This window comes from Leptonychotes weddellii, chromosome X (genome assembly GCF_054177405.1).
Source record: "Leptonychotes weddellii isolate Sample4059 chromosome X, ASM5417740v2, whole genome shotgun sequence".
In the NCBI taxonomy this organism is placed as follows: Eukaryota; Metazoa; Chordata; class Mammalia; order Carnivora; family Phocidae; genus Leptonychotes; species Leptonychotes weddellii.
Window position 1 is genome coordinate 93,251,088 of NC_138385.1, and position 15,793 is coordinate 93,266,880.

Here is a 15,793-nt window from a genome sequence, read left to right on the forward strand (position 1 = left end):
GGAGAGAGAGATGTCGCTGAAAAGAAGCACAGGGCACGTAGTCCTCCCTCAGGGCGGATGCTAGTAGTTTCTAAGAACCACGTGTATGTTTCCCCTCCAGTGCGACCTATCCATTCCTCCACATCCAGCCCTGCCATCTCCATCCACGAAGTGGGACACACTGGAGCCACCAAAACTGAGAGGAGTGGCATTAACAGGCTGAGGAGCGAGATGAAACAGGTAAGACAGGACTCTTGGTGGCAGTGCCGGGAAAGAAGTAGTTTTCATGCCTGGGCTCACCTCAGAAAGTGCTAGAAACCCAGGGCCTGCAGGGTGCTCTTTGTATAGGATGTGAGATCCCTGCTGTCCTGAAATCTAAACACAGTCTACCCAGATATCTAAGAATTCTGTGAACATTCCGGAAAACACCCTTACCCGTGTTTGTCTCTATTGCCGAGAACCACACTTTCTTGGTGGTGGGCCACAGCTATTCCAAAAGTAGAGTCGTGCAAGATGTCACTGAATCATCTCACCATGAAATGTGTCCTTCAGATGACATAGCAAGAAGAAGGTAGAAATAGAATAGAATGCTCATGATACCTGTGTTTGCCACCATCCATGGGTGTCTCTCTTCTTGGTTCACTTTTTACTTCACGGTACATTCCATCTGAAGTGACCCCCCAGGACCGCAAAGCCGCAGCGCTTCGGAGTCCTCGTGTGCCGGGGACGGGGCTAGGACTTGACCGATCTATAGGAGGAAGCATGGTCCTTCTGACCATGACCCGAGTGAGAAATGAACTCAGATTCTCTTCTCCATTTCAAATGATGACTCAGTAGATTGAGTCCCTGAGGCGCCTGTGGGTCACACCCAGCAGTTGGGCCAATACTTCCCTGGATTTTCTAGAGGGTGATAGAAGTAGGGCATCCTTGATTTGAAACTGGCTTTTTTGTGTGTCCTGATGTATTTTTACTTTCAGATGACTAAGCGATTTAGTGCTGGTGACCAGGTGAAACATTGTCTTTTTCCGTCCTTCACGTGTGTGCTTCATGTTCTTTCTGGCTTGAATGTGGAGAGCAAGACCGCGAATATGGAGAGTGATGGCCCGGGGAGTGGTTTTGCCCATCAAATCCGCTTGGGTGGAGGTGACTCCTCGGCTGTGGCGGGCAGGCAGAGCAGGAGAGACGGCCTTCCACACGCCTTTAAAAAATCCATTTATCAAGCTTTTGGGTTTTATAGGATGATTTGTGAGAGAGGTGGTTCTGGGCTCTGCCTTGCCAGGAGTTTCTATGCAAAAAAAGGGAAGTAAGTAGGGGAAAGTAAAACGTGGTCATTGATTACATGAATAGAAAGAATACTGCTATTCCTGTCCTCACATTGCCCGGGGCGGGGGCGGGGTGTGGACTTTAACCCTGGAAGGAAAACAGTGTAAGGATACTGTTCTTTCCCAGTACCTTCGGGACCCGCTTCTTCCTAAGCACTCCTGTGACTGAGCAAGTGTAGAGGAGTTGTGGAGTGACATACAGCTTCTCTATGTTGTCTCTGCGGCTACCTTAGGCTCTTTCCAAGTCAGGAACCCACTTTCCAAACATCTTCCTTTGCTAGCCACTCGGTGGCACCATACCCCGATCGTGGCTCACTGTGGGTGACTATGGGTGGCTCCTTCTGCCTCCATTTAATACTGTCCTTGTATATTACGGGGACAAAATGATCTTCTTTGCTAGGTTTAGATTCAGCCAGTACAAGTTTTATATTTGGCCACTTACATCAAGGAAATATATTATTCTCTCTCCCAAATTTTAGAGATGCCTTGGCATTTTAAATTTCGACTCTCTTTTTGCAAGCACACCACGGGTGCACAGTTTGTGCTCAGGCACTATTCCCATGCCAGGTACGGATACATTATAGATTTTTAGATGAGGAAATACTTGTTTGGCCAAAGGTCATCAGCCTTCTCTTACTTGTTCGTTTAATAAATATCTATTTAATGCCAGTAGGGGCCAGATGCTAAATGCTGGTTACGGGCAGGTATTTTATTGATCTCTACAGATTTTCACAACTCTTGACATAAAAGATTAGCATTTTGTGGCTAGGACTTTAGAAAATAGTGTCCTAACTTGATGAGACACCTCCACATAGGACTAGAATGGGTAACGTTTCATACTCCCGAGAAAGAGCAGTTCCCAAGTCCTCCATGGCACAGAGCCCCGAGCTCTGCGCTGCCTGGTGCCTGGGGCTGTTCGCCTGGACGGTGAGTGAGAACTTCTGCCCGCCTGCCGCCTCTGCACCTTCTTGCCGCGGGGGTTCTCAATGCTGTTCTGTGCTCCCCCTCTCTGCTTGCGTCCTTTGGGGTCACTGCACGTGACTGAGTGGACTCTCTTTGTTTTGTAGCTGTTTTCTGTGAGCCAGGCCGTGTCCAGCAGTTCGCGTTCCTCCAAGTCTGCGGTAAACCACGCATCCCGACTGCCCTCCTCACCGCCTCCTCGTTTGTGGTGTCTGAGTCCTCTTGTTGCCCTTCTCGTGCACCCACCTCATCCCTAACTCCCACAGCTTTGAACAGGTTTAAGTGTTTTCATGTGACTGTCATTATGAAGAGGGTCTAGAAGGAAAGCCAAGAAGTTCTTGATTTGAGCTTTGTCCAGGAGCTTCTGGAACCTTCGGGGCATTGGTTCTGTGCCTTTCTTCTGAGCCGGGGTGGTGAGCCACTGCCTGCACGTGCTGAGGAGCACCTTATATTCCCAACACCCTGGCTTGGCTTGAGGCCCCAGATCAAGTGCAGGAGTAGGAAATATTCTAATGGCAGAAGCGAGTCTTAATCTTCCTCTTGAAAGTAGAAGGAGAAAACCAGCTGAGTCATTGATGAGTGCGGCTGTAATTACTTTTATTTGTATCTAATTGTTGCCGTATTTAAATGGCAGTAATGAGCCCTATGGAATAACCCAGCCTAACAGCCTTTTCAAAATAAGATCCGATGAAGTCAAAATGAGTACCTAGGGAGAACTCCTGCCTCCTGCCCTGCTAGCATGCTTACCATTTGGATTTCATTTTTAAACCTTTAAGTTTGATGTTGTGCATTGAGAAATGAAGGTACGAGATAGTTCGGAACAAGATAACATGGAAGGATGCAAGTTACCCTCTAATGCCCTGTAGACGGGCAGGTTAGAATCCATCCTCTGGCAGAAAGCAGGCTGTGAGCTCTGCTGCGGGGAGGGGTGCGGCATGGCCTCGGCCCCCCCACCCCCACCCCCACACCGAGCCAGCTCGGCTTTCAGGTCCTCTGGGAGCCTCTGTGAGCTGCATCTGCAGTCGTGGGCGGGCCCTGCCCCAGCACCTGGCTCTGGAAGGCCAGAATAAGGCCAGCCTCAGGCCAGGAGGTGGGAACGAGATGACGCGCTCCCTCTGCTTCAGCAAAGCCCGTGTTCTGGCTCGGCGGCCGCCATCGGGCCCGGTGAGGATGGAGCCCCATGCTGAGAACAGGCGAACAGAGGGATTCAAAGGCACTGGTGGATGTACCGTCATCTCGGAGGCCCCACTACTAAATAAGGATTCCCAGCCTTTACTGTTTGTCTTTCCCTCCAGAGCAACCCCTCTCCCCCTTCCCCCATATTATGTGCTGCGTTGTCTGCGGCACCTGCAGTACGGGGAGGTGACCCCTGCCCCCCTGGGGCACGGTGCAAGGCAAGTGGGCACCTGGGCATTCATCGGCCTGGGGGCTCTCTCGCAGCCCTCCTGCAGCAATGCCAGAGGGCCTTGGTCGGGACAGCCGTGTCCCATGCACACTTACCACAAGCCAGGCGTGCTTTCAAGGTTTTCTGTATCTTCATTCAGTGAGTGCTCACGGCTCCCCGAAGCAGGTGCGCCTGTGACCCGTTGTACAGGGGAAGCCGAGGCCCAGAGCTAGTGTTCGGATGGATGCAGCGGTGTTGACTTGGGAGTCACAGCCTGACCCCAGGGCCCGCACTCTCCCCTGCTTGGTCTGCCCCGTGAGGTCAAGATCCTTTGATGTTGTACTACCTCTCGAGGGCTGGAAGGAGGGCACAAAAGGAGATCAGTAACCAAACCCGTACAGAATTAATCCAGCTTCCAGAAGTGGCCAGAGTTAAGCCAAGGAACGATGTTCCTTTCTGAGCAGGTGGTCTGTGTTTTGACGAGTTTGCTGAGTCGTCCCTCAGGCTGGCCAGCAGTCCCGTGGGATACCGGCTCTGAGGTTCCTAAAGACGGCGCGCGGTCTGCCTTGCAGAGGTGCAGCACCCCATCCTCGCCCACCGGCACTTCATCATCAGACTCAGGCGGGCACCACATTGGCTGGGGGGAGCGCCAGGGCCAGTGGCTACGCAGGAGAAGGCTGGACGGAGCCATCAACAGGGTCCCTGTGGGATTCTACCAGAAGGTGTGGAAGATCCTTCAGAAGGTAAGCTTGGCCACTGTACTGCATTTCACTGGCCTTGTCGCTGCGAGCACACACTCCTAGGGAAACGAACCACCCCCTTAATTCCCTTGTGAGGCATGGTGGCACCTGCAGGTATTAGCGTGTGGCCGCAGAGCCCGCAGATACGGCTCCCGAACTTGGGGAGCCCCCAGCCTAGAGCAGGGTTTCTTCACCTCTGATGTCTGGCACCACTGACATTCGGGGCCGGGTCATTCTCTCTTTGTGGGAGCTCTTCTGTGTATTGTGGGATGTTAGGCAACATCCCTGGCCTCGACCCACTAGATGCCAGTAGCACCCCCACGCCCACCCCTAGTTGTGACAATCAGAAATGTCTCCGGACATTGCCAAGTGTCCCCTGGGCAGCACACTGTCCCGGCTGAGAACTGCTGGCTGAAACCACAGCAGGTTAGATCGGGCGGCAGCCCAAGTTGTGTGGGACCACCTTTGACGTATTTCTGGAACGTAGAAAAGTCAGAAGATAGACAAAAACCGGAGAAGGCGGGGAAGGCTTTTGGATGTGACGTCGGCGACCTGCAATGGCGGCCCCAGGCCTTAGCTTCCTGCGTGTTCAGGGCAGGCGTGGTGTCCACACCATTCAGCAACATGACGCGGGCACCTCCTGTGTCTGCAGGGCACCGTGTCAGGCCCCAGGTGCTCCGAGGCACAATCCCCACATACCTGGGGCCGCCTCTGCCTCTCCACCTAGAGGATGCGGACCCCAGACCCACTCCCTTTAGCCAGCTGTCCCCTCTGCCTGTGGCCATCCGACGGGGCTGCATCTCCCAGCGGCCTGGGGCCGTGGCGGTATCAGCGGAGGTCATCAGAAGCCACAGCCTACACTGCACACACCGGAACACAGCAGAGTCCGCCTGCGCGCGTGAGCAAGGAGGGGACAGCGGCGAAGCCACGCCCCTCTGTGCACCCCACCCCCGCCCAGAGCACTTGTGTGTCCCCCGGGATCCCCGCCCCCCGGCTCGTCTTTCCTTGCACCCAGGCACGGACTGCCTCAGTTAAAAGCTTCGGTGCAAATTAAGAACCAGGGGTAGTACTGGGTTTTGTTTCTTTGGTTTTTTTTTTTTTTTAAACGATTTTTGTTAGCTCATTTCACCACAGGAGAGGAGAGGAAAGTCATCCCGAAGGAGCACACACTACAAGCCCCTTCCCAAAGGCACAGCACCTTTCGGCCGTTTTGTTTCTGGGGCCGGGGCCCCTGGTCCATTAGGGAGCTTCAGCATCTCTGCTTTGTGGGGACTGAGGTCTTCACGGCGCTGAGCACGGGGAGGTCAGGATGGTCCCTGTCCTCATGCAGCTGGTCCCCACACGGCAGCAGAGCGCACGAGAGCCGTTCTCCGCCTCTGCTCACGAGGCGCGGGCATTTGCCGCCACCCTGTCCTCAGCCCGCCAGGGCCCTGGGATTTAGCAGGCAACCAATTCGAATTAGACTAGAACAAACTTCCTAGAAAACCTCCCCACTCTTCCTGGGGCATCATATGCTTCCATCCAGACTTCTCCTAGTTCAATACCAAGACACTTTTATTATGAAAAAGCAGCATTTTGTGTCGAGCCGGCACTTGATATTTATATACAAGGGTGTGTGTGTGCATGTCTGTGCATGTGCTCGAGTCTTTTGTGATTGGTGCTTATTATAGTAATCTCAAAATAGATCCCTGCAAAGGCACAGAAGTATCACTTCGCCAGCAGGAGCCATGAAAATCTCCCTTTATGTGGCACCAAAGGGGGCCTCGCAGCCGCCAGGGCCTGGTTGCCAAGTGAAATGCGGAGCTTCCACAGAGGAGGACCCAGCAGCTCCCCGGGGCATTATTCGTGCACGATCTGAAAGATGCCTGCTGCCTCCCTAGAATTGCTCCATCGAAAACACAGCCTGTGGGCAGTGAGAACAAGCTCTCTAAAAATAACGCTAGCAGTCTGGCGTGTTCAGCCCTCATGCAGGTTTCCAGAGCAGAGGGACTTGAGTGTGTGCGAACGTGTGTGCACAGTTACTAACCAGGTTCTGGAATCTGACTGAACCGTGCTGTGTGTGTTCTGCTTCCAGTGCCACGGTCTGTCCATCGATGGTTACGTGCTCCCATCGTCAACGACGAGAGAGGTATGACGGGAGAACGCCAGTGCCCACCTCCTGCGGGTCTCCCCCCAGTGCTCTAGGGCGTGCTTCCCACCTTTGTCAACATTGCCTTTTCTTTGGCCCCTCAGAAACTGCGTATCTGACTGTCAAGAGCCTTACCTTTGCCCTTTAAGGCACTATTAAGAGAAGAGGGAAGCTGCACGCCCCACACGTTGGAGCCTTGTGCAGCCTCCTCCGGCCCCCTCCGCCGAGAACAGTCGTCTTTCTGGTTTCCCTTCCCCAATTCATTCTTTGACAGACTGAGTACTTAGTTTTTACCCCGCCCAAGACCCAGTGCTATATGCCACAAGGAGCGATGAAGAAAGAGGAATAAGCAAAGGGCCCTGTCCCCTGGATGCCCCAGTCCAGTGGGGTGGGTAAATCAAGTTAGGACGAGGCCAACTCCACCCCCCCCCACCCCCGCACCTCGAAGTTGTCGGCCTCCCGCTCCAGAGGGTTCTGGCTGGTGGCATCGAGAATGTGGCCAGAAAGGAGGCAGCATTTGGGCTGAGCCCTGGAGCCACTGGATGCCGTGGCCAGCGCTGGGAGCAGGGCTGGCTGTCCTCGGCTCCTTCCTGACCCTTCCGCCGGTCCCTTTGGCAGATGACCCCCCAGGAGATCAAGTTTGCCGTCCACGTCGAGTCGGTGCTGAACCGCGTGCCGCAGCCCGAGTACCGACAGCTGCTGGTGGAGGCCATCATGGTGCTGACGCTGCTCTCAGACACCAACATGAACAGCATCGGGGGCATCATCCACGTGGACCAGATCGTGCAGATGGCCAATCAGCTGTTCCTGCAGGACCAGGTGGGTGTGCCCAGGCCCGCCCAGTCACCCCCCAGCCGAGACGGGGACAGAGGCAAGGTAGCAGGCTGGCTGGCATGTATCTCTGTCAAGGCTGAGGATTCTGTATCCAGTAGGTAACACTATTCTCAAAGAAAATGTCATCACAGATGGTGAAAAAATGTCAACCGTTTGGTTAGAAAATGGCACAGTGGCCACTTGGGAAATGCAAAGATCTTTGGAAACGGACAGACTCATTTTGGCATAGGTTTGGCATACGTTTGTGCCGGCATTGAGGTAGAAGGAACCGTCCTCTCGTTACAGAGTCGGTAACGCACTGCGGATGAGGGCACGCGGGAGCACAGTGTAGTACCCGGAGGAGAGGCTGGATGTCACCCCCGGGCACTCTGGGCTCCTGCCCTTGGGCTTAGAGCCCTCCTCTGGGGGCTGTTGGCTTCCAGCACATACGGTCATCCCAGGGCTTGAGAGGGAACTCTGTTCACTCTTTGCCTCTTTTCCTGCTGCAGATGTCAATCGGAGCCATGGACACCCTGGAGAAAGACCAAGCCACAGGCATTTGCCACTTCTTTTATGACAGTGCTCCAAGTGGCGCTTATGGGACAATGACCTACCTAACGAAGGCAGTGGCTTCTCATTTGCAGGAACTGCTGCCCAGTTCAGGCTGCCAGATGCAGTAGGGCCTCGCTGCTGTCAGTCTGTCACTTGCCCCCTAGCCTCGTCGGGAACCTTCTGTTCTCCAAGGTCCCCTGTGTTGGCGCAAAAGCCTGTCCCATCAGAAACCCTGGCTGGGAGGAGGTGGCAGCAATGGACCTGAAACCAGTGTGTGTCCAAGCCACAGAAAGAGCTGAGGAGTCCTGTGCTCCCCCCCGGGAGTGCCAGGGGATTGCTGTCTAGGTTCGCTTCGCTGTAACATTTGCTGCAACATCTGGCCTCGGAGTCTGAAGAGGAATTGGAAATTGGTCTCTTTTGAGGGCAGTGTGAACAGAGAAACCAGCTTAAATTGGCTCTCGCTGAGAGCTACTGAAATCAGTCGGATGTGCTAGTGGACACATCTAAAGATGGGAAGATCCTTCCAGCAGCGGGCATGGACCTTGACAAGGGGAACATCTTAACAGGATGCAGTTGGTCTGTGGACCAAACGGTTTGGTTTTCTTGTGGAAGTTTGGTTTTCTTGTGCCTTGTTTTCTTTCTAGGGCTCGTGTTGTTTTTTTGGCGTAGCTACCTGTGTGCGACAGCATCCTCTCTTGCCGAGATTTAGAAAACTGCTTGCAGTTAACTTTGGCTTGTGGTCTCAAGGATTTTATCCTGGCGCCTTATGAATTAGAGATTTCTTCTGCCTTATAAAAAAAAAAAAATCCCACATCTTCTGGAATATAGCACAAAAAATAAAAAGGCAGGGGAGGTGCCAACTCTCCTTATAGCTGGGCCAACTGTTGTTTGGGGGCTGGAGCAGCAAGGGAGTCCCTCTGGAAGGCCTGTACCCCCTACCCCCGCATGGGGTGGCCACCGGAGGAGTACACGGTCCCAGATGCCCAGGAGAGGAGTGGTGCGCACAGAGCCATTCCCTTAGAGGCCTGGAATGTCGAGCAAGGACAGATCCTCATAGGGCAGGGCCTCGCCGTCTCTGGCCAATGTTTGCAATGTTTGGTGAATGGAGTGTCTCTCTAGGCACTGTCTTACCTGGGGCGGAGGGGGGGGCGTGGATGGGACAACAACAGGGAACAGTTTGTGTGAATGACGGACTTAGGAGGCAAGCCGTCGCCCGGCGGTTAAATGGTGAGCTCCAGCTGCTGGAGGGTGACAGGTTAGATTTGTGATGACTCTGCCTCTGAAGTGGGAACGTGGCCACTAGATCATTGTTGGCTCAGAAGCTTATGTGAAGGTGGAGAAAGTGGATGCTCTAGCTGCTTTGAGGGGACACGGAGGTGCCGGGTGCCCGGCGGAGCCCAGATGCAGTACTGATCCTTATTCTTGAAGCAGGAGAGGCAGGGTGGCCTCATGTTCCTGATACTTCCTTGCTAAAGAGCCTCTCTTCAGGCTGAGCCCCAGGGAGAGAGGGTCTGGAAACACAGGGCTCAGTGCTCCTAACCTGGGCTCGGTGGCACACATGCGCCTTCGGGACCTTGTTTCCAATTCTTGAAAGCACGGTGCTTTCTTTGCTGAGGCACGGGGTAGTTACATAAAGAACCACCCCAGAATCCATCAGTTTCTGCTCCCGCGGACTTCTCCTCCCCTTCTCTTCTTTCCCTTCCCTGTTCACGTCAGCACACGTTGCACACTTTCCGTGCCAGGTGTGGGAACACAAAGCTACAGGAGATGTGACTCGGCGCTCGAGGACCTCAGCCCGGCAGGGAAGGCAGAGTGCGGCGGGGGCGGTGGCCGAGACCCAGTGCCGTGGGACCGGAAGGTGGGGCCTGCCCGCAGCGCTGGCGTCGGAGCCAAGCTCAGAGACCGTGCGGGCCGCCTGGCCTCCGGCTCCTGCCCACGCGGCACATGGCCTGGCCTGGCGCCATGCTCCCCCACGCTCATGCGGTGCTTTCTGCTCGTGCCCCATCTTTCCTGGGAGGCCTGTCTGGTCCCGTGCGCCTCCGAGGGTCCGGGGCTGGGAGGTGGGCCCGGCTAGCCTGGTTTCACAGTAGCAATTTCATAACCTTTATTTTTGGGGTCTTGAAAACATGTCTAGCATGGACGAAGCTCACGTAGTTCACCCGATCGACTTCCTGGAGGATCGTTTCAAACGCAATGTAAGAAAGGCACAAGCTGTGAAAGTCGCGGTTGCTTCTTGGGAGAGAAAGCTCAAGAAGAGTTACAGCCCTCCAGAACGAGCCAGATGCTAATTTAGAACATCACCTGCCTGATGACGTGCAAAACCGCAGATGCCGCGTTCGGGCTCACCAACGGGGATGCGGGCCGGGAGGAGCGCCATAATAGGCAGCTCAATGGAGCCTTCGAGTCACTCTTTTGAAGCCTCTTTCAAATGAAATCCTGAAATAGTATTGCATTTCCACAGGCATCAAGCTGTCAGCTTCAAAGAAGGAGAACAGCCTTCCGAGGCTTGATCCCTTTCACGAGCAGCTGAGGCCCACGCCGCAGAGAGGAACAGATGCTCGAGGGGGATGGCAGAGGCCCCATGCTGCCACCATCCCGGCCCCGGCCCGCTGGGCTTCCACGCCAGGAGGGCGCGGCCGGCGGCCCCTGCTGCTCGTCCCTCTATCCTTCCGTAGAGCAGAAAGGCCGGTTTTGACCTTTACTGGGCCTGGGAGGTAGCATATTCTTTCTCCGAGCCAGGAACAAACATTTCTTTTAACATCCGTTGAAAATCTGTTGGCCGCCGCACCTGCTGCTCACCTTGGCTTTGACCCAGGTGAAGCCAGCAGCAAGGACGAAGGTTCTGTCTCAGAGTCAGACTGGCCTTCCGGCCCGGCTCTGTGACATGGGGGTGAGTGACGTAGCCTCTGTGCACCCCAGTTTGCCCATCTGTCAAAGGTACACAAGGCCTGCAGACTGGCACGGGACTAAGTGTGAGGGAATCACAGGGATCCCCTTCTACTCCCTGCCTCTGGCAGTCAGAGCCTGGGGCTCCCCGTTCACAAGAATCCGGATTTGCCTGATGGCAACCCCCAGCCAGGCCAAGGGCCAGAGACATACGGGTCTCCAGGTCATGCCCGTGTCTCCTGGGGTGGGCATCTGTCAGTTTTCTGGGGCCTAGTGAATGGAAGGAGATTGTTACACATTAGGTGCCTAAATAGAATTTAAATGCTCCCTGTGTTTAAAAAAAAAAAGACCAGAAGATCAGGAGGCAAGAGAAACAGTTTGTCAGCTGATTGATGCCATTTATTTCTGGACAAGACGACAGGCGGCTCAGCCTTCCTTGATGTAAATTATAGCAGAACCATCGTTCAGTTCTATAGACCCGCGTGCACAAATCTGGCAAATAGCTTTTGTCTTCCCTGCTTCCTCGTTGTCAGAGGGTACAAAAGTCTCCCAACCCCTCGCCTTGGTGCCACTATCTCTCAAGGTGACTCTTAACGCTTTTGAAGCCCCTGCCATCTGTTGTGCGTGTCTCTACTCTTTGCATGCTCCCAGAATGCCTCTGTTCGCCCGGACTTGACCACTGATTCCTCTGCTTGCCAGGGGAAGGTAAAGCCGCGCTGTCGCCCTCTTAAAGCCCAGGGCCCTTGTCCCCCTCAAAGCCATTCAGGAAAAGCCATTGGGTTAACCAAGAGTTCTCTGAGGCATGAGAAGAACTGAAACCACCGGAGACTATTCTGGAGTCTAACACACGGAGTGTCTGATGGTTTGGGAGAGGGAACAATTCCACCAGAAAACAACTGTGTGTGTGTTTTTCAGGAACATATGTGCAATTTCGGCAAAAACGGCTTCTCAGACGGAGTGGGGTAATCGGAACCAGTGAACTCTGAAGTCACGTGACGCATCCCTCCGCCTTACTGCAATCTGCCAGCTATTCTGAAACATGAGTTGCTCAGAAAGCATTTACTGTGGCCTACTTCAGGCCGGGCGTTGCTCGGCTCGCAGGAATATGGACAAGCGCGGGGGCTGAAAAAACGCCGCTCAGTCGTGAAGGCCTCTGCGGAAGGACACTGCCCAGCCTCCTGGGATGCCTTCCCGCCACAGGCCTCCCAGGCCACCCCCTAGTTGTCCGTTCTGTCTCGGGAACGTGTGTTGCAGAGAGGTTTGCTGCTGGGGAGTGGGGGTGGGGGGGGTGGAGCAGGGCGGTAGCTCAGGGCGGAGGGGAGAAGGGTTTCATTGTACAGCAGCTCTGGGGGGGGACTGTGTCTGGGAAGCGGAGGGAAGGAAGCAAATGCCCAAGACGGACCTTCCTCCACTCCTCCTGAGACGCCAGCAAGCTCCCGGAGCACCCCTGCTCTGCGACCGTTCAGGGGCAGGAATCGGGGAGCTGGAAAGGAGAGGCCATCCGATGACTGAGGGGCGCTGCCCCCGTCTCCGGCCCCAGACCACCTGTGGGCGAGCGCGCGCGCGCCTGCGCACAGCTGTCAGCCTGCCTCTGCCTGCGCCACGTCCGGCGCGGGGGGCCCACAGCCCCGTGTGTCGTGGGCGGCAGGGGCGCCGAGGCTGGAAACCGTCCCCAGGGCTCGCCTTCGGGCAAGCCTTTGCCTGCTCCCGCCTGCCCTCGCAGAGAGGCTTCTCCCCGTCCCCAGCCCAGAGGGCTCAGACCGCAAGCACCCGCCCGCCTTTCAAGTCGGGGCCTTAGAAAGCACGGGAAAGACTGGGGCTGAGGCCTTCAGGTTCTGCAAATCGCTCAAAGGCTTCTTCCTCTGCACTTTAAATAGATGTGCTGTGCTGAGTTTTAAATTTGACACATCTCTTTTTTCGAACTTAAAAAAAGCACAATGGAAAGCAAGCAAGCAAGCAAGCAACGTAGTGACTCATCCTCGGGAGGAAGGGAACGGCTCCCTGATCAGAAGCAGTGGTTAGGGGAACGTTCCAGGAGACTGCCAGGGGTTGTGCACCGTCAAGGCGAGAGAGTGGAAATACGTCGGGAACAGGTGAAGCCCACAGGATTGGCTCTGAAGAGTCCCTAGAATAAGCGTCTTCTGAGGGTCTTATTTCTGGGCCAGCCTCGGGTGTCTTGGAAAGACAGAGGAAGGTGGCAGAGATTTCCAAATGTACATCCCTCAGATATTGGTAAAGAACAACCTATCTTCCTCATACCTTTGTTTAGTTACTGGACCACTGTTAGCACCAGGATTTTACAGATGGGGAAACTGAGGCTCAACAGGCATGTGGCTTGCATAAATTCTCCCACTTTAGATCCAGATTGAAGCCTGTGTTTCAAGACTCCCATGTTTACCCAGATCTGGGCAAAGAACACTGCACTGCCTTTACAAATTTACCTCAGAGGAGAGACTCATTTCCTTGGTTTACACAAGGTTTGGATGGTACATATGGAGAGAAGTATTGCAGGGGACAGGGAGTCTCAGTTTAGCATACAGGGATTTAAAAAAAAACAAAAAACAAAAAACCAACGCAGCCTAAGATGATCCCAATCCTGTTTGCAAATGGGCAGCCTGGTGCCATATGAAACACTCCACCCAACTCAAGGACTGGACACACCCATCCGAGCACTCTGGGTGCCTGGCGTGTGTGTCGGGGCCAGGGCTAGACTAACAGTGCTGTGGGCTTAGTCCTTGCCAGCCCCTCTGTGGCCCTCGGCTCCCCAGCTAAAGCAGGGAGGCCAGGTCCTGCCCCATTTTCTCTAAGGGTTTCAAATCAGAAGAAAGGCGGTCAGTGCTTTGGGAACTGCAAAGCTCTTAACAACTAGAGTACCTATTCATGTAGTCCCTGCTACCCTAGAGACCTTGACCGATGGTCAGCCTTCTGCAAAACTGTGATGGAGGCAGCGTTTGGCTGAAGGTGTCGTCACACCTGGCCCTGACCACCTCCTGGGCACCCTGGCCCTTTCCCTGCCGGGTGCTCTGGGGTCAGCCAGGCCTGAAGTCAGGTCTCCAGGTTGCTGCTCAGGCCTAGGTACCTTCGGATGATACACAGTCTTCTTGGTGCTGCAGTTTGATCCTCTGTGAAATGGGGTGGTGGTTATATAAGCTGTTGTCACTGGGCGGTACCAAATATTGGATAAAGTATATAATGTATATATAGTCACATCTGATAACATATATAAGCCACTGGCGTATGGCAGAGGCTCCGTAGACAGTGGCTGCGGGTACCCCCCTGCTCTGGTGGCACCCCACTTAGGTCTGCACGCTTCTGATCCCCATGGGAGGCAGCCCAGGTGCTTAGGAATGTGGGCTTTGGACTCAGGCCACTTTTAAGCTGTGCGGCCATGGATGGCCGTGGACATGAAGTCACTTTCTGAGCTGCGTTTCCTCGTTTGTCACATGGGGATAATAGTGCTCGTCATGTAAGGTTGTGGGGGGACCACTGACAATTAGATAATGGGAATTAAAAAAAAAAATTTAGACCGTCTATCAGGACTGCAACCTGGCAAAGCTTGGGTTGGCCTAATTCAGGCAACAGTTACTAACACTCTAGAGAGGTCAAGGTTACTATCCGCTGCTCTGCCCTGAGCAGGGCTCTCTGCTGTGGACCAAGGGTGAAGCAGGGCGGATGGAGGGAGGGGATGGCGCTTTTGGGAAGAGGAGCGGAGAGCTTCAAAGCCCTATTTTCATCACCTTCTGAATTCCTTCTTCCTCTTACAATCTGTCACCAAGGGCCTGGTGTGAAAAGAGAGGTCTGGAGTCTGCTCCCCTGGTTGGGAGAGGTACTGAGGCCTTTGGAGAAGAAAGCGCCTGGGATGCGCACAGTCGTGGGGCCGGGCCACATAAGTGGTCCGGTCCACCCCACCAGGACGGCAGCCCCAGAGGGCTTGGGGCCCGGGAGCGGGCAGTGCACAGGGCTGCTTTGCCTGAAACCACGAGAGCCGCCTTGCATCCGGAACGGCTAAGAGCACAGGCCCGAGCTGGGGCTGGTGTGCCGGGCCCAAATCCTCCGTAAATTGGGGTTCATCCTAGCACTTCCACCTCATAGGGTTGTTGCAAGGATAACATATATTAATATTCATAAAGTGCCTGGATATCACTTGGCACCATAGTAAGTGCTAAATAAATGCTTAATAAAAAAAATTAGACAGTGAAGGTAACCATTCAGTGAGTTCCTGTTTAAACACGACCCCTGAGGGCCTCCGCTCCCCTTCTGTCCTCACTCCAGCCAGTCTCCTATGTCCTCTGAGAGTTTTAGAGGCAAGCAGCCTTGCAGGCCCTCTCAGAGGCATTTGCATTTCCGGTCCCGTTTTAGTCTCAGCAAAAGCTCTAACTTGGGGAATTCTTAGCCTCTGGCCTAGACAGTGCAACAGAGAGAGGACAGGGCAGAGGAGAGGGGAGGGTAAAGGGCCCACAACCTCCACCTGGAGTGTTTTCTGCCTCAGTGTGGGCTGGCACTGTGCACTCTGAAGGCCTATCTGCTCCCAGAACTCAAAAAGGCAGGATCCTACAAGTGGACAAATTCTTCAGTAATCTCTGGATACTTTGAGCTGTACATCATGGACTACGTAGCCATCAGTAGCTCAAACAATAAAGACATGGATCTACTTTAGCAAGAAGTCTGGCGCTGGGAAGTTGTGGGGTTGGAACCGTGGTTCAACAATGTCATAAAGGATCCATGCCCTTCCCATCTTCCTTCCCCATCCTCTTCAGAGTGTGGCGTTTTCTCTTGTGGTTGCAAGATGGCTGCCACAGCTCAAGACATCACACGCTTAAAAGACAACATCCCGACCAGGAAGGAGGGCAGAGCCTTCTTCTTGAGCTTCTCTCTCTCTCCCACTTCCCCCCACCACCTCCCTCCCCTTAGCAGACTTTCCCTTAATTCTCATTGGCCAGAAATGAGTCACATACCAATTTTAGACTGATCACTGGCAAAACCAATAAGGATTAACAGGACAGCTTTAGGAACTATGGTAGTTCTAAAT

The 15,793-nt window shown here is 54.1% G+C and overlaps 1 protein-coding gene across 10 annotated transcripts in view; it reads left to right on the forward strand.

Moving 5' to 3' along the window:
- The window catches only part of PHKA2 (phosphorylase kinase regulatory subunit alpha 2), a 78,103-nt gene extending 66,076 nt beyond the window's left edge, over positions 1-12,027 (forward strand). For 6 of the 10 annotated variants that reach the window (XM_081809083.1, XM_081809086.1, XM_081809082.1 and 3 more), the window contains 7 exons: positions 101-219; positions 957-986; positions 2,369-2,422; positions 4,218-4,388; positions 6,460-6,513; positions 7,132-7,332; positions 7,836-8,749. In XM_081809083.1, coding sequence (XP_081665209.1) covers positions 101-219; positions 957-986; positions 2,369-2,422; positions 4,218-4,388; positions 6,460-6,513; positions 7,132-7,332; positions 7,836-8,006 — 800 coding nt within the window. In that variant the 3' untranslated portion in view covers positions 8,007-8,749. Of the gene's footprint in view, positions 1-100; positions 220-956; positions 987-2,368; positions 2,538-4,217; positions 4,389-6,459; positions 6,514-7,131; positions 7,333-7,835; positions 8,750-11,679 lie in introns of those variants that run through there. The other 4 variants (XM_081809088.1, XM_081809085.1, XM_081809087.1 and 1 more) reach the window with 4 other exon arrangements.
- Positions 12,028-15,793: the final 3,766 nt, after the last annotated feature.